The following is a 22842-nucleotide window of genomic DNA, read 5'->3' as shown; positions in this document are numbered from 1 at the left end:
TTGTAGCGTATACCCCCTTCAGTAGGTTCATCCTCCGGAAAATCTGCTTTATGCCTAGCCATTTAGTAATTACTTTCAGAGAATTTAGGATAATGGAGGATCCAGATGAATATTTACGTCCTAGGTTGAAAATTTAAAACGTTTCTATTTACCATTTTATTAATCGTCTATCATTGTATGAAAGTCCTTTTAAATTGAGATTAAACTATTTTTTTTTATGTGTTTGGTATAAAAGTAAGGAAAAACTCCTATTTTTTTCCCCGACATAAATTTTGAAAAAGGTTCATTTATCATTCGACAATATAGAGACTTTCATCGAATCACGAATACTGGTTCAATATCCGTTTTTAACATTTTCTATGTCACAGTATAAGTTGGATTTTATAATATGTCCTGTGTTACACAATAATATCAAATAAAAATAAGGTCTGATGAAAAGACGAAGAGTGGATATTGAAAATGTACATATACAGTAAATGTATTCGTCTGCTCATGCATTGTGTCCTTGTACAGAGTACAAGAATAGCTTTTCCCCCAAGCTATTTACCCCCCCCCCCCCCCCGAAATTCTGGCTATAAAGCAACCCTACCACATCCACCGGAAACCTGGTTAACTATCAGTATTACCCCTAAATAAATTTGGCTATATAGCAAAATGCATCTTATTAAAAAATGATCCTTCATAAGCGCAATGAGCATTCAATTCAGTAGTTGAACGACTGCCAAAAGAATTTATCCCTTTAATCAATATATCAAAGATATTAATGAAATTGCAGCCAACCACGTATGTGTATTGTAGGGAAGTTTCACTACTAGGGTTAGGGGATATAGCCACCCCTCAAAGGGGGTGACTCACTAAATGCCATAGCCAGTCTTCCGATGGAAATCCAGACCAATCACGAAGGAGGGAGGCTCACTATTGATAAGTGTGGGGTGGGGGTGGGTGTGGGTGGTCTAACTATATTGCCAGACTCCTCCGGGGGAGGGGGGCTTACTATATATAGCCAATTTTCCGGGGGGAGTCTCATTATATAATACCGGTAATTAATATTAAGCAGATCTAAACAAGGTGTTCAGTTTATGAATCACCAAATCAACGTAAACTCAAATAATTCAAGACATCTTTAAGCATTTGAAAATGTCAATTCATTTGATGCGCGCAACAATTCAATTGAAGATCTCTTCAAATAATTAATAATATCTACTATTCTAATTTCTAGCGCGCATTGATTAAATTGTTTATATTGCTCTGATACTTAAAATATAGAAAATCCGTCTTTAACAAAATTGAATTTTCACCTGATACCCACGACACCATGTCACATGTGAACACACACCGGAAACTCACTACAGAGTGTATAAACTTGATATATTACATGAAAGTCACTACATTTAGTCTGGCGGTTGATTGAAGGAATTAAAAGGGAACTCAAGTGTTTCAACCACTTCTCAAAAAACAACTTTTTGGGGAATTTATATAAATATCAGAGAGAGAGAGAGAGGGGGGGAGAGAGAGAGAGAGAGAGAGAGAGAGAGAGAGAGAGAGAGAGAGAGAGAGGCTGTCTAGTGTTTTGTCAGTTGAACTAAAATATACTCTTCTGTAACAGAAATTAATGTTAAAAAGATTTGAAAAAGGTTTTCAGTCTAAGAAGCTAAATTCAAGATAAGTTTAATCATTTGAAGATATCATCAATTCATTTGATGCTTGCAACAATTCAATGAAACATGTTCAGATAATTACTAAAATCTACAATTCTGAATTATTGCGCGCATTGATTGAATTCTTTATAGCATTGAATACTTTGATGAGTTGATTAGGCTATAGTTGAATTGTTGTTCTCTTCAAATGAATTACTGATATCAACAATTGAATTGATGCCCTTCACAATTTAATTAAAAAAAGCTTTAATTCAATTACTGTGTGTAATAATTTAATTATTGCTCTCTTCAATTGAATTGATATTTATTCAATTGATGCATGCAATACTTCTTCTAGATACAACAACTATCTAATTAGATCTGTCTTGAATTCATTATATTAATTGAAGTGTTTCTCTCTATATAAGAGTTGATGTGCTCATTAATTTCTTGTACAAATATCGTTGTAAATAATTAAGATATTTTCAATTGAATTAAAGAGATTATTAAATCAATTATACGGAGCTCAAAATCACATGCCGCGCTGAAGTATTGCAGTCATCAGTTAAATAAATGCGCGCAGCAAACCCATTATTGTTCTCATACATTGAATGGATGGGCAGCGCGCATTATTTAATATGTGGGCGCAATAATTGATGTGAACACCTAATCAATTGATGAGAACAATGATTGATTTGATGCGCACGTCAATTGATTATTACGGGTAATAATTGAACTGATCTTTTTATCTGAGTTTTTGTTAATTTGGCGCTCCTTATCAGTCACACTTGTAATATAACCAATGTTGCATTCAAAGGCGTCTGTATCCTGGATGTCCTTTATGTCGAAATACGACCCCAAATGCCATTTAAAGGTGACCATAAAGGAAATATTCCTGGTTATATGACAGTGTACTACAGTGCTTTGAAGATCTTTTTTTTTAAATATCTGAATACAGACACTGCTCAAGTCACAGGAAGAACTTGTACCAAGGACTTTTAAAAATACTGTATGTCCCTGCATCCATCATGAATCTGATCGTTCAGAGTTCAGGATTTTTCTTTCGTACTACTCTTTCAGCAATCTATCAAGAGATACTGAATTCATAAGACTCTATTAATTGTCTTGATTTTTCATTAGTATTTGAGAAGACACTGAGTAAAAATACTCCTAATCCAATTTGTCACTTGCGAAGTCCAAACCTAATGAAAACTACACCAATTTTAAGACCTCTTTAAAGCAAAGTACAATCAACTGCAAAATATAGGTGTACATATTTATTTCATAAGCATACAAAGCTGATCAATTTAGCTCAAAAAACCTCATATGATGTAAATAAAGCTACTCTTTAGTCTTAAAACAGCAGACACTTAATGTTCATTCATATTTGAAATTTGAGTTAGCTATCAAACTTGAAATATCTATTGAATATAAATGAAAACAAGTTACAAGTAAGAGCGTGGTACTATCAATTACATTATAAGTACATTAGTGTTAAACTGCAATTAGTTTTAGTTAAATACTGTTATATTATCTTAGTATATTCATTCAGTCTTTCAATCGCACATGAATATAAGGCCTTGGAATACCATTAAACTTTTTGTTCAATTCAAGATATAGATGGAGAATTATTTCATGTGTACTGCTGTTGATTATATATTTATCAATTTTGAATGAACCAATGTATGGTGTACAATGAATGACAAATGCTGATAATACATCTTGTATATAAAACTAGTATCAAAACCATTTACAAGAAAGATTTAAGAAACATATATGCCCTCCATATTACAATATTGAAAATGATCATTTAGAATGTCTGTAGCAAAAGTTACAATGTATCTATTAGTCAGAGGCAACCATTATATGTGATCTCTAAAGGTACTGAGCAGATATTTTCAAATAACCAGTTATTTGAGTCCTGACCTTTGACCTTGAGAGTTTAAAACCAATGGGAGCCATATATTATTTAGGCGGCACCAGACTACCAAGTTTGATGTTTGTCAAACAAGGGTTCTCAAGATACTGAATGGACAAAATCTGATGTCCAGAGTAGTTTGACCATTGACCTTAAAATGAATACTAGATATCTACACTTATGATGTGTCAGTGTACCAAGTTTGATGTCTGTCAAGAAACGCAAACTCAAGATATTGTGTAGACAATACCTATGTCCGTAGTATTTTGACCATTGACCTTGTGACTTCAAAATCAAATGGAGTCATCTACTCCTTAGGTAGAACCAGTGTACCTGATTTGATATCTGTCAAGCAAAGAGTCCTCAATATATTGAGCAGACAATATCTTGTCATGTCCAGTTTGACCCTTGACCTTGTGACCTCAAAATCCATGGGGTATCTAATTCTTAAGGAAAATTAGTGAACCAAGTTTGATGTCTGTCAAGCGAATGGTTCTCAAATATTGAACAGACGGTATCTTACTATGTCCAATTTTACCTTCAACCTTGGGATCTGGAAATCAGTAGGGGTCATCTACTCTCTAGGGGCAACCGCTGTACCAAGTTTAGTAACTGTCAGGTAAAGGGTTGGTTCTTTAAATATTCAGTGGACAATATTTTATTATGTACAGTTTGACCTTTGTCCTTGTGACTTCAAAATGAATATGGGACATATACTTCTTAAAGGAAACCATCTACTTCTTAAAAGAAACCACCTACTTCTTAAAAGAAACCAGTATACCGAGTTTGATGTCTGTCAGGAAAGCGTTCTCAAGATATTGAACAGACAATATCTTACTGTGTCCAGTTTGACCCTTGACCCTGTGACCTGTAAATTAATATGGTTCATTCACTATCTAGGGGCAATCATTGTACCAAGTTTGGAAACAGTCAAGCAAAAGAATTCATTAGATATTGAGCAGACAAGATTTGCTCTACACACCGAATTAGTCATGTAAAACAATATATACGTCCCCTCTCTTTCAAATGGAGGGGGCATAAAAATTGGATTAACTCTTTGTAACACGTACTCTGCCAGGAAGTAATATTTTTAACAGCAAACTTTCCACGACACCATGTTAAACTGGACAGCGATTTCTCCTTCCAAATGGATTTTAGACAGTCAACCTGAGCCAGAGTTTTTCCTAGTTTGATGAAAGTCTCAAATTGTCTTTACAAAGCTGCCTTTTCTGCAGTGGTCCAAGTGTGGCACTGAACATTGGCTGTAATAAAGAATGGACAGTACATATCACTTGTAACAGTTGTACAACAGTTTCTTGAAAGATTGTCCAACTCATTTTCTCTATCATTAACCATAACTTAAAGTAAATGATTTCAAATCAATAATATATTTTTTAAATGTTCTATCCTAAACCTTTATTAAACTACCAATAGATATTTAATATAAAATAAGAATATTGATAAAACTGATGTATGCTCCCCAAAATACATCTCACCTGAATGAACTATTTCAAATAACAAATGATTCACACAATGCTCAATAAATGTTGATATATTGTTGGAATGAAGGTTTCTATATCATATATAAGGTATATGTTGAGTGATGTTGACCTTTACAAAATGACCTTGAGTGACCTTTGTCTGAAAGCCATTTGCCTATTACCTATCTGCACGATTTATGATCCATACTTGTTTAAAAACTAATGAAATAAGGCACTTTTCCTTATATATAAGGTGTATATTCTGAGTGAGCCTGACCTTCCCAAAATGACATTGGTCCAAAAGTCTGGTCATGAGTAAACTTTGAGTAGAGTAACAGAAAAATATGACTGTCCAAAATCCCAGCATTTAATTGATGCAGCCTAAAGAACATTTGACTTTTGAGTCATGTGACCATGACCCTCTACAAATAACCTGGGCATAAGGTTTATGACATACTTCTTGGCTATAAGCAGCCTCTGTGTCAAGTATGACTTCTCCATGCACCTCTAACTTAGAATATTAACATTTCTAAGACTTCATAATCTGAAACTCCTAAACTGTGCCCCTAAACTTGTCTGAATGACTTGTGTTCAGGGTCATGACATTTCTTTGATCATATTTTAATTAATCTTGTATAATATTCTAAAGTTATTTCATAATAAAATTACATTATAGAGAAGAATTTTGCATTGCACACCCAGAAACCTTGACCTAGCTTGTCCAAATGATTATCATCTGATGCTGGTTGTTGCACATTCTTTGAACACAAGCAACCTCTGCACCTAGTATATTATTCTCCTGTTTATCTCATCTTGCAATTTATGGCAAGGACAAACAAGATGTGTTTGTGAAACACAAATGCCCCCGATAATGGCCAATCCTGAAGATGGCCAAGGTCAAAAGGACAAATATCTTGGTACCAGTAGAAAGATCTTGTCACAAGAAATGCTCATGTACAATATGAAAGCTCTAATATTTACCATTTAGAAGTTATGACCAATGTCATTTTTTTCTCAAAAAGTAGGTCAAATGTCAAGGTCAAAAGGTTTAGTACCCACGGAAAGGTCTTGTCATAAGGAATACTCATGTGAAATATCAAAGCTCTAGCTCTTACTGTTCAAAGGTTATTAGCAAGGTTAAAGTTTCAGACAGAATGACAGACAGGACAAAAACAATATCCCCCCCCCCCCGATCTTTGATCTAGGGGGCATAAAAATATCTGTAATCTTGTCCAAATGACTCTCTGCTAAGGTCAGGACATACCCTTGAGTTAAAGCAAACAAGGCTCAAAATTTTTTCTAATTTCAAAGAAACAACAAAATGATCTAAATTAAGTAAACTTTGTCCAATCATTATGAAAACCCTAGGTGCAGATTTTTATATGTCTTTATGATTTGAGAGAGTGTACACATTTTAAGAAAATTCCATTAGCTAGTCTCCTAAAATGAGTACAGCCAAAATTATGCCTACAGACAAATCGACAGACAGACAGACCAACAGACAGACATGGCGATTCTAATATACCCTCCTAAACTTCATTTGCTTGGGAATAACAAAATATAATACAAATTATGACATACAAATACCTCGCTTTTTTCTTCCCGACTTCCTAGATGAGCTAGGGTGCCTTAGTATCTGCATTCCCTCTGAATATAGTCTACAACATTGAAGAGATAAAGCTTTAAAATTTTTGTACTGCTGTAAGTTACTATTAACAAAATGTAAATGAACTTTAAATATGTAATATACATATCGCGTTTTCCAAACACATAAACAAGTTACTGCCACCCTGTGTATATGGGGACTCAGGCAAGTGTTGATGTCTCTATTTGAGTGAAATCCAATAACAAGAATATTAGTAATTACTTCCCCAAACTGCATCTAACCAATGAAGTTGAACTACTTCATGTAACAAATGACTTGCACAATGATATATAACTTTTGAAATAAAGGTTCTTTTCTATATAAGGTACATGTTGAGTGACCTTGATCTTTCCAAAATGATCTTTAGTGACCTAATCATTTGAAAATTATTAAGTTGCCTATTTAACTTATCTGTGTAATATATGGTCAATACCTGTTCAAAAACTTTTTCCTTGTTAAATATAACCTTATTTTATTACCTAACATTTTGTCTTCACGCCGCACAACACAGTACACGTTAACATTATTTCACATTAGGAAATACTGGTCCAATCATTTTAAATATTGAATGTTTTTAAATCTTTTTTTTTTAAATGCATTCATTATTTCTAAGTTACATTTTAATTTCTGAGGTGCAGGGTGGTGAGTAGGAATGTTATTTTTGAAATCATCACAATTGAATCATATCAAGATTGTGAAATTAAATTCAACATGCTTTAAACCAAATTTCAATGTGTTGATTGAGAGACAAAAGATTTTTGAAATCCAAATATAAACTTTGAATATTTTAGAAAGAGATAACAATGTTAAAAAGTTCTTGGATATCAACATGGTTGGTTACTACAGGCTTCTCAAAAGAATTGATCACTTTGTATTGACATTGAAACTTACTTAACAGTTTAAGTGTGTGAAAAATCTGTATTGACAATGAAACTCACTACATGTGTGTGATAAATCTGTATTAACATTGAAACTCAATATATGTGTGTGATAAATCTGTATTGACATTGAAACTCAATATATGTGTGTGATAAATCTGTATTGACATTGAAACTCAATATATGTGTGTGATAAATATGTATTGACATTGAAACTCACGTGTGTGATAAATCTGTATTGACATTGAAACTCAATATATGTGTGTGATAAATCTGTATTGACATTGAAACTCAATATATGTGTGTGATAAATATGTATTGACATTGAAACTCACGTGTGTGATAAATCTGTATTGACATTGAAACTCACTACATGTGTGTGGTAAATCTGTACTGGCATTGAAACTCACTACATGTGTATTGATCTGTACTGACATTGAAACTCACTACATGTGTGTGATGTGTACTGGCATTTAAACTCACTACACGCATGTGATAAATGCGTACTGGCACTGAAACTCATTACATGTGTGCAAATGTGTACTGGCACTGAAACTCACTGCATGTGTGTGATAAATATATATTGACATAAAACTCACTGCATGTATCAAATGTGTTCTAACATTGAAACTTGCTACATGTGTGATAAATGCATATGTATATTGGCATGATATCACGTGTGCATTGCATGTGTGTGATAAATGGAATCCTTCATTCGTATGAATGGGAGATAGGGAAATTCCACCGAGGGGACAAGATTTGCAGTCTAGGACGAGGCTTTGCTGAGTCTTAAGCAGCGAATCTTGTTCCAGAGGTGGAATTTCCCTATCCCACATGAGCAAATAATAAAGTGTTATTTTTCTCACATTTTATCAGTTCAGTACTTTAATTCAAGAGCTTTGAGAAAATTCAAAATTATTGAAATCCTTCTTTGAATATATGCAAAAATTAATTACACAGTATGAAGATCTCAGCATACCTGAAAATGGTTTACAATATAAGTGTAAAGTACAAAACCCAAGGTTGTCCATAAAAAAGCTATACATACTATATATCAAATTGAAATTTGAAGAAAACAATACAAACTATTTTTCTTTATCGTGTAATGTAAATCAGAAAATATACGACATACATATGTACATCACAAGCAAAGATATGTCTTAGCAGTGTAAGACAGAAAAATCGTGTATGGCTGTCTCACATGGGTTGAGTTGGTCTGACACTAGTGATTATGTGAGAAAGATGTATATTGCCTTATACTGGCATGAGACTCACTATTAATATATAATCAATTGAAATAGAGTCTGTATATTGATGAAGCAAACTAAAGGTCAATTTCATTTGTCCAAAACTGGTGTACACTGCATTGCATACGTTATAAAACTGGTGTAAAACAACGCATTGAAAAATAAAATAAACTGTCGAAAACAAAAATATGGCAGAACATGTTATTTTCATTCTTGCCACTTTTATAATATATTCAAATCATCCAAATCCTTGACATAATTCACAGAGATCCCATAAAAGCATGAACATGATACATGCATGCAAACTATATAAACGGTGAAGCTGTTATGCATGAATTCTCATATTTTCAGTTGATGTTAATTTGTTAATCACCTCATATACCCTGACAAACTAGACAGTGATTCCTTATATTTATGTTCCCAGAACTTAGGGTATACTCTGTTCTCAATAACTATACAAGAGATCCTTTATATGCAATCTTTTTAAGATGATTGTACGTACATGTATATCATTTGGATGTGCAGAAAGATAGTATTTTAGTCTGAATGTGCATGCATTGGATTTTGGTACACTAACTTGGGAATCAGTCTAAATTTTTTGTTGTTCTTTGAGATTGTTTAATATTCATATTGTAGGCATTTATTAATTAAGACTTGTAATTTTTAAGATTTTTATTTTTAAGATATTTTTAAGATATTTATTAACTGATCTGCATGTTCAAAATGACCAATCTGCACATGCATGCAAAATTTCATTTTGATTGGATTTAATACTAAAATGTCTGTAACTTTCTTATGAATAAAGTGAATGAGTTGATATATCACAGCATAGTAGATAGTATGTGTATCTATAGATTGGTGTAATACAAAAATGCCAACACTCAGTATATGCATATCCTGTCTTTTGAAGGTTCTATATTTTTTCTATATTTCAAGGACCATAATGTTTATGTTTTTCATTAAATTCTTCTGAAGTTGAGGATTTTAGTATGTCTTGGTACTTACAAATTGGTATGGTTAAAATTACTAGCCAGCATGTGCATGCACAATTGTGCTAAATTTTGATTAGACAATTTCAAAATCTCCACAGCTTTCTTATATATGATGCAAACATGAAATTCAAACTAATTATGCTAATCATATGTACATGATACAAATACCTGTTGGATGACATCAACAGAATTACAGATTGACATATGCACATAACGTGCATTGCTTTCTTTCATTTTTTGGTACTGAAATGACCACAACTTTATTATTAAAGGGTAATTAAATTAAAATGATTTTTTGCTGTTGATTTACAATATGAATACCTACACATGCACACGTCAAGCATTTCATTCTGATTAGTTGCATACGTAATATTTAGATAACTGGTAATCTCTTATGAATGAGAAAAATGGAATTATATCGACATATTCCAGGTACATACTACAAAAACTTAGAACGTAAGATTATGATTAGTTGTGCAGAAGCACAAAGACATAATTTCTTAAATGGGGGGATGTTTGCTTAAACTACTCTCACACATCCTAACTGAAGAGCAACTTGAACTGACCAATGCAAGTCTGTCTTCCATTCTGAGTGATTGATGAAAAGTTCCTGTGGTCTTAAAAACGATAGAAAATGCATTGTTCCTTCAAATATATTGTTGGTGCGAACAGATATTCTAAGTATTTTTACAAACTATGGTTTTTCTCTGATCGATTGAGAGGGGTCGTAAAATAAAGGAGACATAATAGAAATTTGAAGGAGTGATTATTGGGATACCAGATCCCCCCCCCCCCTCGTGTAAATATAGAAGAGAGAGGGTTAATTTGTGATGAGCCACTGTGATGAAATCTCCAAATGTTTTAGATATACATATACAACAATATAAGATAAACAACTTTGTATTCAATATTTGTATTCACCTGAGGATGGATGTTAAAATCCAGAAAGCACTAGCGATTTGAATATATTTTGGAACTGCATATTTTCCTGCTTTTTTATTTAATTATTTTGACTGTGTGATATCAACTCTTTCTATTTGGATTATATATATATATATATATATATATATATATATATATATATATATATATAGATTGATGATCAGATGGAGTTCAATCACATAACATTTATTTCTCTACAGGCTGTTTTGTAAGGGGATGGTTTCCCCTCCCTCGTCGGGAGAAAAATGACATCTAACGAAAAACATCCGCATGGCTGAGAATATGTTACACAGAAACATACTGGATAGTTGCTAAGCATGATTACACACAGGATTGAGTAAATAGAAATATATAGATAGATAGATAGATAGAGAGAGATAGAATTAAATACACACTAAGTCTTAAGGTTCAAGCCACATAATGCTGTAAATTGTAGGTGGAGGACCTCTGGATAGTGAGTACATGCTGCATAGATGTTCCCTATGACCCCCACCAATGATACATTGCCTGATAATTCATTTAAAAATGTTTAAGGAAAGAAATTCCAATCTTGTTTTTGATATTGCACTTTCTTCTCATTTATTTTGATAAAAGGGGTGCTTAGTTTATTAAATTCCTGAAAAAAAGCAATCGATTGAAAAATGCTGGTTAAATTTCGAATTGGAGCCTAGTAGGAAAAGAATACAGTACCTAAAATTTCTTGTGGTTAAAAAGTTAATTTCGATCTCATGGCGACATGGATGATTATTTATATGAATAATTTGTCACATACTTGACTCCAAGGAGGTTAGGTTCTTCATAATGATATCCCAGCTAGTTCCTCTCTTCTTTCTATGTCTCTACTGGCATTTTGAGACACATAGTTTTTGGGTGGTTTTCCACTCCTATTACAAGCTTCCTTAAACAGCACCTGGGTAGCCACTTTCAGAATCATTTACATGGTTCCCTGCATGTTTCATCTGTATCTCATAATCTGTTGCGTCAACTATGAAAAAGAAACTTGACATTAAAATCAAATGCAAAGAATCTAATGAAACATTAGCTTGCATATACACATGTATTTATTTTATTTTTCAATCTAACATTGCATGGTGACACATATGATTAACATATATAACATGAAAATATTTCCTAAACATGGATTATTAAAGTACAAAGCGAAACAAAATCGAAACAAAACGAAATCCGCCGAAACGAAACGAAATCTACCGAAACGAAACAGATTGTATAACCGATCTCTTTTAATTATAATAATTAAAAATGGTATCTTAGGCCCCTGTGAAAGTTACCACATATCAATAAAATTTGCCTCCCCTTTGATGTAGGCCTTCGGCTTGACTGATACAAAGTTTTAAAAGTTGGAAGGGGGTGAGTCAGCACAAAGTACATATCCGAAGTTGATTAAATACCATGTGCAATTAGTTTCGGATCCATAAATTTCAGAACGAAGGGTTACAGTCTCAGAGGTCTGGGGAAACACACGAAACAAGGGGTGGGGTCGCCGGCGTTGGATCCGCTTTTGGGCATAGATACATTGTTTGAAGAAAATAGTGTCTGAGAAAGTTGAAAGCAGAAAGAGCTCTTAACCTCTTATTTTATCTCTAACTGCTGAGAGGCGAGTACTTTCAATAATGGAAAAAATATTGAATAGTATACCATATTATATGAATGCAATTCAGTAAGATATATATATACATGCATTATTAAAAATTATTATTGATATGTAGTGGGTCTAAAGATAACTCTATACATTTGGGGTGTTGCTAAGACGGGGAATTGAAAACGGGACGGAAAACGGAATTTTTTTAATGCAATAATATCAGGAGGAGGTCAGCATTTTGTAAAATCAAAAGGCTTATGAACATGGGAAGCAGAAATTACAAAGAGAACGAGAGGACATACTCAGAATCCACCGTTTGATATACTACATACAAATACACAATATCCACATGTATACATAGATTTATCTTTAGAGCAAAAAATACTGAAACATGTATTTATGCCCAAAGGCTGATCCAACGCCGGTGACCCCACTCCTCGTTTAATGTGTTTCCCCAAACCTCTGACCTGTGAGACTGTAACCCTCCGTTCTGAAATTTATGGATCCGAAACTAATTGCACAAGTTATTTATGTACTTTGTGCTTACTCACCCCCCACCCCACCCTTCCAACTTTTAAAACTTTGTATCAGTTAAGCATCAAAGGGGAGGCGAATTTTATTGATATGTGGTAACTTTCACAGGGGCCTAAGATGCCATTTTTAATTATTATAATTAAAAGAGTTCGGTTATACAATTTGTTTCATTTCGCTTAGGTAGGTTTCGTTTCGTTTCGGTGGGTTTCGTTTCCTTTCGACATATTTCGTTTCGTTTCGGTGGATTTCGTTTCGTTTCGGTATATTTCGTTTCGTTTCGCACTTTACAGGTACCCTGAACTGCTGCGCTTTACACCAGCATACTTCATGAAGAGTGTTGGTGCTTCATGAAAAGTATGGTGCATGTTTATGCCCTCTGACATGTAAATAAACATCATGATCTGAATTTTTAACATATTATGAACACTCAACTTAATATATTTAGTGGTACCAGACTACTATACATAAATGTAAGCTTAAATATTCTTGTATGTGTTGCTCTATTTCTACTGAATAGAAGAAGAATAGTATTCTTACTAGGCCTACTATATAATTGATACCAATAGAATTCGAATGCTGGACAACTCGCCCCCAAGACAACTCGCCCCCTCTTAGGACAACTCGCCCTCTCTCAGGACAAGTCGCCCCCTTCTCTTGAGACACTCGCCCCCCAGGGTTTGACATTAACTTTTTGGGGCACTAGACCAATCGGGCTACTTAAAAGGATTTTTGCTAGACCTGACCTTACATCCACTAGCCCTGACCAACGTTCCAGAAAAAAATCTTATAAGATTCTCCATATCTAAATACATGTACTTAATTTAAATGAAAAAGGTTAAGTTTGAACTAAAATGCATTTAATTGTCTCAAAAAAATCTTTAATCTCGTCATTCAATTTGATGCTTTTACTTTCATGCAACCCTATTTTCAGTTTCATTAAATTTTTACCGGCACGGAAATTCTTTAATCCATTTAGAATAAATTGACCTCAATATTTTTTTTTAAATCTCTATTTCATAAGCCCTAGCTGCTTTGTTTCTTCCCAACGTTTTCCTTTTTTTTCTTTCTTGAGACATATTTTGCTTTCATTGAGGACGAGATTTCATATTTGATTATATAGACATTCCCGCACATATGTTTAATAAACACTTTCTTATATTCAATTCAAATGAACTGTTTTGGTGTTTTTTTTAATGAAAGTGAATTCAATAATTCTATTTAACCAAAACATAACTTTACACACATTAACAATGTGTAGATGTCGTAGAACATCACTTACGACTTATTAGAACTAAAGATAGAGATTATGTCATCATGCGGTTCAAAATTGCTCGCAAACTCTGTACAGTTATTTTTTTTATGAATAAAATATCTTATGATTTAAAGTAAAGTTTCTTAAATTTGTTCATATTTTTAACATGACCAGTCGGACTAGTAAATAAACATTTTACCCGACCAGACCTATCATTTAGTAGTCTCGGTCGGTCGGGTGTGCCTTAGTGTCAAACCCTGCCCCCAATATTATATATAAACATATTATCACATTTTATTTTTATTTTGTGTGTGTTAATTACACTTTTAACATTTATCAATGATGAAGCATGTAAAACTCTAGTAAACTCGCTAGTTACATCCAGATTAGATTACGGAAATGCATTGCTTTATGGTGTTCATTCTAAACACACCAGCAAACTTCAGAGGGCACAAAACACAGCTGCAAGATTAATAACACGCTAAAAAAAATCAGACCATATTACTCCTGTTCTAATAGATCTTCACTGGTTCCCAGTTGAATACAGAATTCAATATAACCCGTACGAAAATTTGCTCACGTAATTTTAAAAATTTCCTGGCGTACCCATAATTCTGAAAGTCCAGCTAGATTTTTAACAACAAATCCTATGGAAAATACTGGCGTACCTGAGGCGTACTCCGGGCGTAATTTAGCTTGAATTATGCAAATTAGTACGTCTAGATTAATAAGTACGCCTTTAAAAAAAAAAATACGCCTCAACTAGGAAATACGTCTCTAGCAAAAATACACCCGTACAAAAAACAACAAATCCTATGGAAAATACTGGCGTACCTGAGGCGTACTCCGGGCGTAATTTAGCTTGAATTATGCAAATTAGTACGTCTAGATTAATAAGTACGCCTTTAAAAAGAAAATACGCCTCAACTAGGAAATACGTCTCTAGCGAAAATACACCCGTACAAAAACCCTCCAATTGTAGAAAATACGCCTCAACTAGGAAATACGTCTCTGGCGAAAATACGCCTGTACAATACGCCTCATCAACAGCCAAGGCAAAAAATTACATATTATAAGGAGTCTACTTGTGGCCTGCATATTTAGTAACTCCTATAACGGAATACAAGATTGAAAAAATAATGAATACAATAACTGACAGGTATTTGAAAATTAGAACTGTATTTAACAATACATACAATCATGGGGGTGTAACAGCTTAAATTTTTCATCAATAAATGACAAGTACATTAATAATAATCACACAACTAACAAAGGAGATTGTACAGATGTACAGTAGTTTTAAATATTTCTAATGTTTATAATAATATACATGTAATATGTAGTTCAATAAGTAATTAACACAAATTCATAAAGATCCTAAGGATGCAAACAAATTTCTAAACTGATAAAAACAGACACATTATAGTCATGTGATATTAAAATCTAAATACATTTCATGGAGTAGAGTTGAGTTTTTTTCCAATGATTTGTCAGTTTATGTCCCATACAGTAAATTTGTAAACGGTTAATTACAAGGGGGTGCTATATCTGTAACATTTTTTGGACTTTATACAAAACTTACAACCAGATGTAATATTTCACAAAATTGACAATTACATGTATACCAATTTGAAATAGAAAGATAAAAAATTATATCAGCTCATTGCATCCATTTTTTCCCATTTAGTTGTACAGGGATGGGTTAATTGAAAAATGTAAATGTAATTAGCTGTATTTATATACATTTTTATAAAGTAATCGGATATATTTGTAATTGACTTTTCTTTCAATTACAAATCTTAAAAGTTTGAAAATGATGGAATGAAAGAGTCTGACAATAATGGCATTAGAATGTTTGTCATGGAGTGTTTATGCAATAATTAGATGTGTTATGTCTCATTATGTCTGTATCCTTGGTGAAGCATGGCCACTGTGCCCAGGGCTGTATGTAATGGGCTAATTTTGTATAGGTGTGAACATCTCTCATACACAAGAACATAAGCACAGGTAGAAAAAGGAGTTCACTTCATTCAGATATTATACAGAACTAAACAATTGACTTAAAATGTATTGGATGAATTTCATGTCCCAAAAATGCATCTTGAAAATTCAAAGCCAAATTTTTACCACAATTCTTCAAAAAGCTTGAAAATGAATTAAAACAGGCTTTGTGGGCAAGTCTTCGATGACATTTTGAAATATAAACTTCAGTAACTGAAATGTATTTCATTTACATTCCTCAAAGTAATTGAAAGTCATTAATTACATTGTTAAAGAAATCAATGTAATTGTAATTGCAAGTAATTAACAAAATCATCAATGTAATTGACCCCATCCCTGTAGTTGTACCTCTTCACTATAATAAGACAAAGTATTCATGAAATAAAGGGGGGGGGGCAATACAGTTGTAAAATCAGTACACGTCCTTCCACAAACATTGAATTTAAATCTCACTACTTCTGGTGCTTCTTCATCAACTTTCTGCAATATGCAATTTTCTCGGTGATAGCATCATTGAGGCGAGCCTCTGATGGAGTAGAAAAATTGTTTTTTCGACACCAGGACTTCACATAATCTAAAATAGCAGAGTAGACCAAAAAAAATTATGTGGAAACAACACTGGACCATAAAATACTGTAGATAATGAGGAATCATTTTATTATCATTAGTAATTTTGCTTATGACTTTATTAACGTAACTCTGAAAATGATTCTAGATTCTGAATCTTTATTCTTAAATGCCTAACTGCATGTAAAGTGTCTGAATTAGATAACACACCATTCACATATTTATGTTCCCAAGCCTTTATACTACTAGTCATAAAATTCATAAAATCAATACCTGTAAATAAATATTTAGAATTTTACTGTCTGTAAAAACTGATTTATAGGTATCATTTCTGCTCTTAATTGTCTAATTCAATTTCCTTACCCTTTACAGCTAGGATTTTGTTTTTATCCAGGGATGGTCGCAGGTCACCAGGTTTGGGCTTTATTAACCCTTGGCCCCTGGATCTTGCCATTTCTTCTTCCGTGAAAAGAAGAGGCAACATCTTCAAACACAATGTATAGCCAGGATTAATGTTTTTCCTGGCCATAGCTGTAATTTTCTTTAGTGCCAACTTCTCCACTTCAAATAGACAATTCTCCAGCAACTTTATTTTCTGTAAAATATGGCAACTATTAACAAATAAATTCAAATAAAAAACTTAATATTGATCTGTGGATGAAGAAATTTTTTCTTTAATAGTCAAAGGCATGCATGGTCACAATTTCTTTCGAAATGATTTTTGTTTTTATATTTTCATTTTAAATGGTCAAATTCAATATTCAGTAATCTTTCAAATGTTCAACCAAAATTTCAAATTCGGGTATCAATTGATTAATTGTGAAATTTAATATTTGTTGAATTTCTTACCACTTGCTTACTGCTCTCACAGTCAGGGGTGTAGGATCCAGATTCAGTGGTACTTCCATTACCCTAAAAATCAAAAGTTACAAAACTTAAGTAACCTATTGCTTTAATATAAAGAGAGGCCCTAGAGTCAAAACCCTTGGGTTGTGAAATTCACGATTTTGGTACATCCTTTTCTGTTTTCCTCAATATGCATTTAGTTTTTAAGCACTGTATCAACAAACTTAAAGGTATTTCATCAATACCTTCAAATTCTAAAACAAGTAATCCTCACCTCTCTTTGATTACTGTGGGGAACACTGATTTGGGGCGTCACTGTGCTGGCTGGGATTGATGTTACTGTAGCGCTGCCCCCATCATCCTTAATAATTTGAATAATGAATTTATGCAAATTTCATGGCACACCTATAGGAAATCTTTAGAATAATCCCTACTTAAACTTTTATGTTTTTTAAAAAAGAAAAACAAGATGTGTTTGTGAAACACAAATGCCCCCGAAAATGGCCAATTCCAAAGATGGCCAAGGTCACAAGGACAAATATCTTGGTACCAGTAGAAAGATCTTGTCAAAAGAAATGCTCATGTGCAATATGAAAGCTCTAATATTTACCATTTAGAAGCTATGACCAATGTCAATTTTTTTAAAAGTAGGTCAAATGCCAAGGTCAAAAGATTTAGTATCCACGGAAAGATCTTGTCACAAAGATTACTCATGTGAAATATCAAAGCTCCAGCACTCACTGTTCAAAAGTTATTAGCAAGATTAAAGTTTTAAAAAGTAGGTCAAACTCCAAGGTCAAGGTCACAGGGTAAAGAATGTTGGTACCCACGGAAAGGTCTTGTCACAGGGAATACTCATGTGAAATATCAAAGTTTCAGACAGGATGACAGAATGACAGACAGACAGTACAAAAACAATATGCCCCCCATCTTCGATCTCGGGGGCATAAAAAGGAATAGATACCCTCATTTTTATTTTGGTAGCATTATATGTATGTAGGACAAAGATTCACATAAACATGTGTTAGTGTAACAATGACCCTCTTAAGAGCAATTCGACATAAAATCTAATGATTATAGATATATTTTCTCCATTCAACAACAGAATATGAAATAAAATTACCTCCGACAGAGTAGGGAGTAGTGATCTCCTTGGTGCTGTGCTTTTGACGATTCCATTTGGGCTTTGTGATAGTCTAGGGGTTGATGATTTCATCAACCTTGGAGATCGTCTTGGAGATAAATTGTAATACTCTGATGACAGATTTCCATACTCCATTACGCTTTCAGTAAAGCTGTTGTAACCTTGGCCTTGGTAATTTGTTTGATTGCAGATACTCTACAAAGACATTCAGCATATCATTTTTCCTTTAATTTGAATTATGAATTGTACAGGGTCAGAAGAGATTTATGAAATAGTTACCTGTTGAAAGGAGTAATTTTGATGATATTGGGCATGGCCAAAGTGATCAAGAAATTCTCTGGCATAGGTCTGAAAGTCTGGCAGCAAGATGCCCCTCAGAGTTTCCAAGACTTGTGGAGAAGGAACTATTTATAAGTAAATAAAATGTTGATATCATAAACAACTCATTTGCTTTATAAATGGCTAATAATTACGTTCACAAAGGAATGTCTGTTTTATTAGAATTAGTGTATGAATATGACTTTAAAATTGTTAATCTAAAAAAAAAATTACCTGGAATATTGCTGTTTGTTGCTGCTTGACTTTGACAGTTGTTATTTGATATGGGAAACTGCATTGACCTTTGGCATAAACCCCATGTTTCGGTCAGTGGTGTTGAGTGGTGCCGACTCAAATGCATATCTATGTACGAGTGATTAACAGCAGAATCGCTGAAATCATTTACTGGTGTTGGTCTATTAGTAAGTGGACTTTTTGTTTCAGTAATTGGAAGGCATCTTTTGGTGGGAGATTTAACAATGTTTATGTCTTCTTTCTCCTGTTCAATTTGTGTCTGTGCTGGTCTATTAGTAAGTGGACTTTTTGTTTCCGTAATTGGAAGGCATCTTTTGGTGGGAGATTTAACAATGTTTAATATGTCTTCTTTCTCCTGTTCAATTTGTGTCTGTGCTGGTCTATTAGTAAGTGGACTTTTTGTTTCAGTAATTGGAAGGCATCTTTTGGTGGGAGATTTAACAACGTTTATGTCTTCTTTCTCCTGTTCAATTTGTGTCTGTGCTGGTCTATTAGTAAGTGGACATTTTGTTTCAGTAATTGGAAGCCATCTTTTGGTGGGAGATTTAACAACGTTTATGTCTTCTTTCTCCTGCTCAATTTGTGTGTCTTTGGGTGCAGCTAGCGCTGGTGTGTCAGCATCTTTTGAAAACTGACTTGCCATAGACACTATCTCCATTGACATGCTAATTGCTGCAGAGGCTTCCAATTTCTTTTTCTCCTGTTCTTTTGTCTGTTTCTTTCTTCCCATATTGTACCCTGTTTTCTTGCTTGATTTGTCAGCATGTTCATCTTTCTTCTCCTTTGTGTTCCTTTTCTTTTTAAGCTTCTCAGTCTCTACTTTCTCATCTGTTTTCTTGGAGGAACTTTGTTCCTCATTTTTATCTTTTACGGATTTCTTCTTTTTAGGGCTTATTTCATCATCCTGAATTTTACTCTCCTTTGATCTTGCCGTCTCAATTCTTTTTCTTTTTCTACTGCTGGACGCTTCTTTGAAATCCAGAATTTCTCTGATCAGTTCACTGATGTCAAGATCTTTCGAATCTGCATGTTTTTTTAAGATGCTGGTGTTAACTTTTGTAGCCCACTTGTGCAAAAAATCTTTGCTGTCTACAAATGCAAAAAATGAAAGATGAAACTCGGGTTCAACTTTAAATAACTGCTCTGATTACATCTGTTTTTATAAATTTGTGAGTATAAAGCAAATACTCAATATGTGAAATATTCATTATTGGTCTAACAGTTTCCGAGTCTCGTAGCATACTTGATTGTGATTTGGCCGCATCGAACTCAGCTCCGTGGGTATACCTGGGGATGCGATAATAATAGATCTGGCTACAGTACAGTAATGAAAATGTTGCCTCTCTATTGTTTAAATATTATTTGGCATAGAAAATGCCAACATTTACAAATAATATTTATTTCACCAGTGTACCTGGATTACAATCATTAGGCCGTTGCCTTAGAATAAATCTCGATACTACCGTCTCCAAGGACGCCAACTCGAGATCGTCATCGCCTATCAAAATTTTCCAGCTCGTCCGGCGGGATGCGTGCACAATTCCGGCTTACAATCAAGTGTGTCTCCGGTCATCGCCAGTTAACCCGAATGTTCCGGATAGTTAGAATCAAGTATGCTAACAGTTTTAACTGTTTAGTTTAAAAACTTTGCCATTTTGGCCCATCGCATGATCTATCCACACTGTATCCCGAGCCCGATTTCTTGGCATTAAGGCCAATATCATATGTATGTCGTATATATATATTGAAGAAGGTTAGAAAATATACGTTGATCATCACTACTGTAATATTCTAACATTTTATCCCCCCCTTCATTTCCAGCACATTTAACAACTAATTACAATTGTAAATTTTGGGAGGAAAACGAGGTGAATGGTGGGAATCGAGTTTGGGTATAATTGGGTCCTTGCTAAACACATAACTCTGAAAAAACTTCATAAATTCCTTCCTTTTAAAAAAAAAAAAAATTTAAAACTTTATTAACACTTTTTCTTTCAAGTGGCCAAACTAAATATACCCCCACTTCCCCCCCCCCCCCCTCGCACATGTAGCTTGAATCAGATCGTGTAAAGGTCATGCCGACATTTAATTAAAGAATTCAAAAGAAATGGGGGAAGGAGGTGTAGCATTAGTCTGGATGCCTAAACTCTACAACGTAATGGATTATCATTAACATTAGAATATTTATTAAACCTGAGTTTGGACCAACAGAGGAGCATAATATGATGCACGAAGTCGAAAATCATTTCTACGTACCATGAATTTTCACGATTTTACATTGGTATTCCCTTCGTCCCATCCACTTCATGGTGCAGTTAGAACCTTCCTTGAATTCACTAGGCCCAATATTCAAGTTTTTGTCATTCTTTGGAAGAACACTTAGACTTCTATCTTCTATGAAGAAAAGGCACAAAAACACTGTGTCTGAGCTTGTCATGGCCATGTTACTGTTGGAAAAATCTACCGCGCGTTGCGAGTTTCAAATATCAATCCCAGAATCTGTCCTTCCTTGCTGCTGATGACAGATGACAAAGCTAGCAAGAGGCGCTTGTAGGGGAAATGTGATTGCAAATATAATCAAATTCAAGGTACCAATCACGTAAACTAGGTTCTACATGTATCTTTGAAAAAATAAACATAAACTGGGTTCTATCTTTAAAAAAAAAAAATAGATGGATAAACATTTAGATCAAAGTAGCAAAAACAAAACGGCAAATTATTCCTTTTAAGGCCTCTGGCCTTACTCGATCACCGACAATTGCAAACTCGAAAATTAGAACAATGGACACAGAGCCAAAGAAAAAAAGAAAACGAGGACCTTATCTAAAGAATAGGTTAGAGATTGAAGATGAAAGTGAATTAACACTGTTTGAAGACTCGTCATACGCAAATTTACAAGCCGAATCTGAGACTGAACAACAAACCACTTCCACCGTAAGTACCGATTGAACATTAACTTTTTATGTCAGTAAAACTTCATCATCATCATACAAAGAAAATTATATATATATATATATATATATATATATATATATATATATATATATATATATAATAGTCAAAGTATATAAGAACGGGAATGGGGGGGGGGGGGGGAGTCAGGTTCAAAATATGCAAAATACCGGTACATAGAATCTCCGAAATTACCCCAAAAATTACCAATAAAGGGACCGAAATTACCCCAGTGTATGTTCAACTAGATGTCATCTAGTTACACATCAAATTTCATGAGGATTGATAACGATTTAAAAGAGAAGTGGCCATTAAACCGATTTTATATGAGTTATTTCCCTTTACAAACCTCTCGTACACAGACGTGAAACAATTTATTTCATTCGCGGTTGTTTGAATGCAATGCACTGATATTGTGTTGAATTCTATTTAGATACATGTATTGTTGTAATAGTTTCATTTCAGAAGGGGAATCGTCACGTGTGAAAAAGAATCTACATCTATTTACCATATACGAATGCCGAAATATTTTACTATCTAATCATTGGGTTACAGATAATAGAATTCAGTGTCAGTAGTAAAAGACACAGATATAACGTAAGTTAACAGTTACGGGTATCCTTTACCTAGGTT

General features: G+C 33.8%; 1 protein-coding gene and 1 long non-coding RNA gene across 4 annotated transcripts; both read right to left on the bottom strand.

Moving 5' to 3' along the window:
* Positions 1–2899: 2899 nt before the first annotated feature.
* On the bottom strand, positions 2900–11840 carry LOC130052679 (uncharacterized). Its single transcript, XR_008801058.1, has 3 exons — positions 11513–11840; positions 6624–6694; positions 2900–4817 (listed from the first exon to the last, which is right to left on the bottom strand). It is a non-coding gene; the product is annotated as an uncharacterized LOC130052679 (long non-coding RNA).
* A 1025-nt stretch (positions 11841–12865) lies between these two features.
* Positions 12866–21286, bottom strand: LOC125668246 (uncharacterized). Of its 3 annotated transcripts, none has more exons than XM_048902104.2 (8): positions 20672–21286; positions 19237–20346; positions 18964–19088; positions 18664–18879; positions 17815–17901; positions 17544–17606; positions 17058–17289; positions 12866–16701 (listed from the first exon to the last, which is right to left on the bottom strand). In XM_048902104.2, exons 2-8 carry the CDS (start codon positions 19985–19987, stop codon positions 16580–16582), a joined length of 1596 nt encoding a protein of 531 aa, XP_048758061.2. In that variant the 5' UTR covers positions 19988–20346; positions 20672–21286; the 3' UTR covers positions 12866–16579. The 3 variants fall into 3 exon arrangements, with proteins under 3 accessions (XP_048758061.2, XP_048758060.2, XP_048758062.2); XM_048902103.2 differs by having other exon boundaries at positions 20721–21286; XM_048902105.2 differs by lacking the exon at positions 20672–21286 and adding an exon at positions 20501–20658.
* Positions 21287–22842: the final 1556 nt, after the last annotated feature.

The sequence above is a fragment of the Ostrea edulis genome, chromosome 3 (assembly GCF_947568905.1).
Source record: "Ostrea edulis chromosome 3, xbOstEdul1.1, whole genome shotgun sequence".
NCBI classification, from domain to species: Eukaryota; Metazoa; Mollusca; class Bivalvia; order Ostreida; family Ostreidae; genus Ostrea; species Ostrea edulis.
The sequence above is the reverse complement of the archived record's forward strand: the minus strand, read 5'-3'. Positions and strand labels throughout refer to the sequence as shown.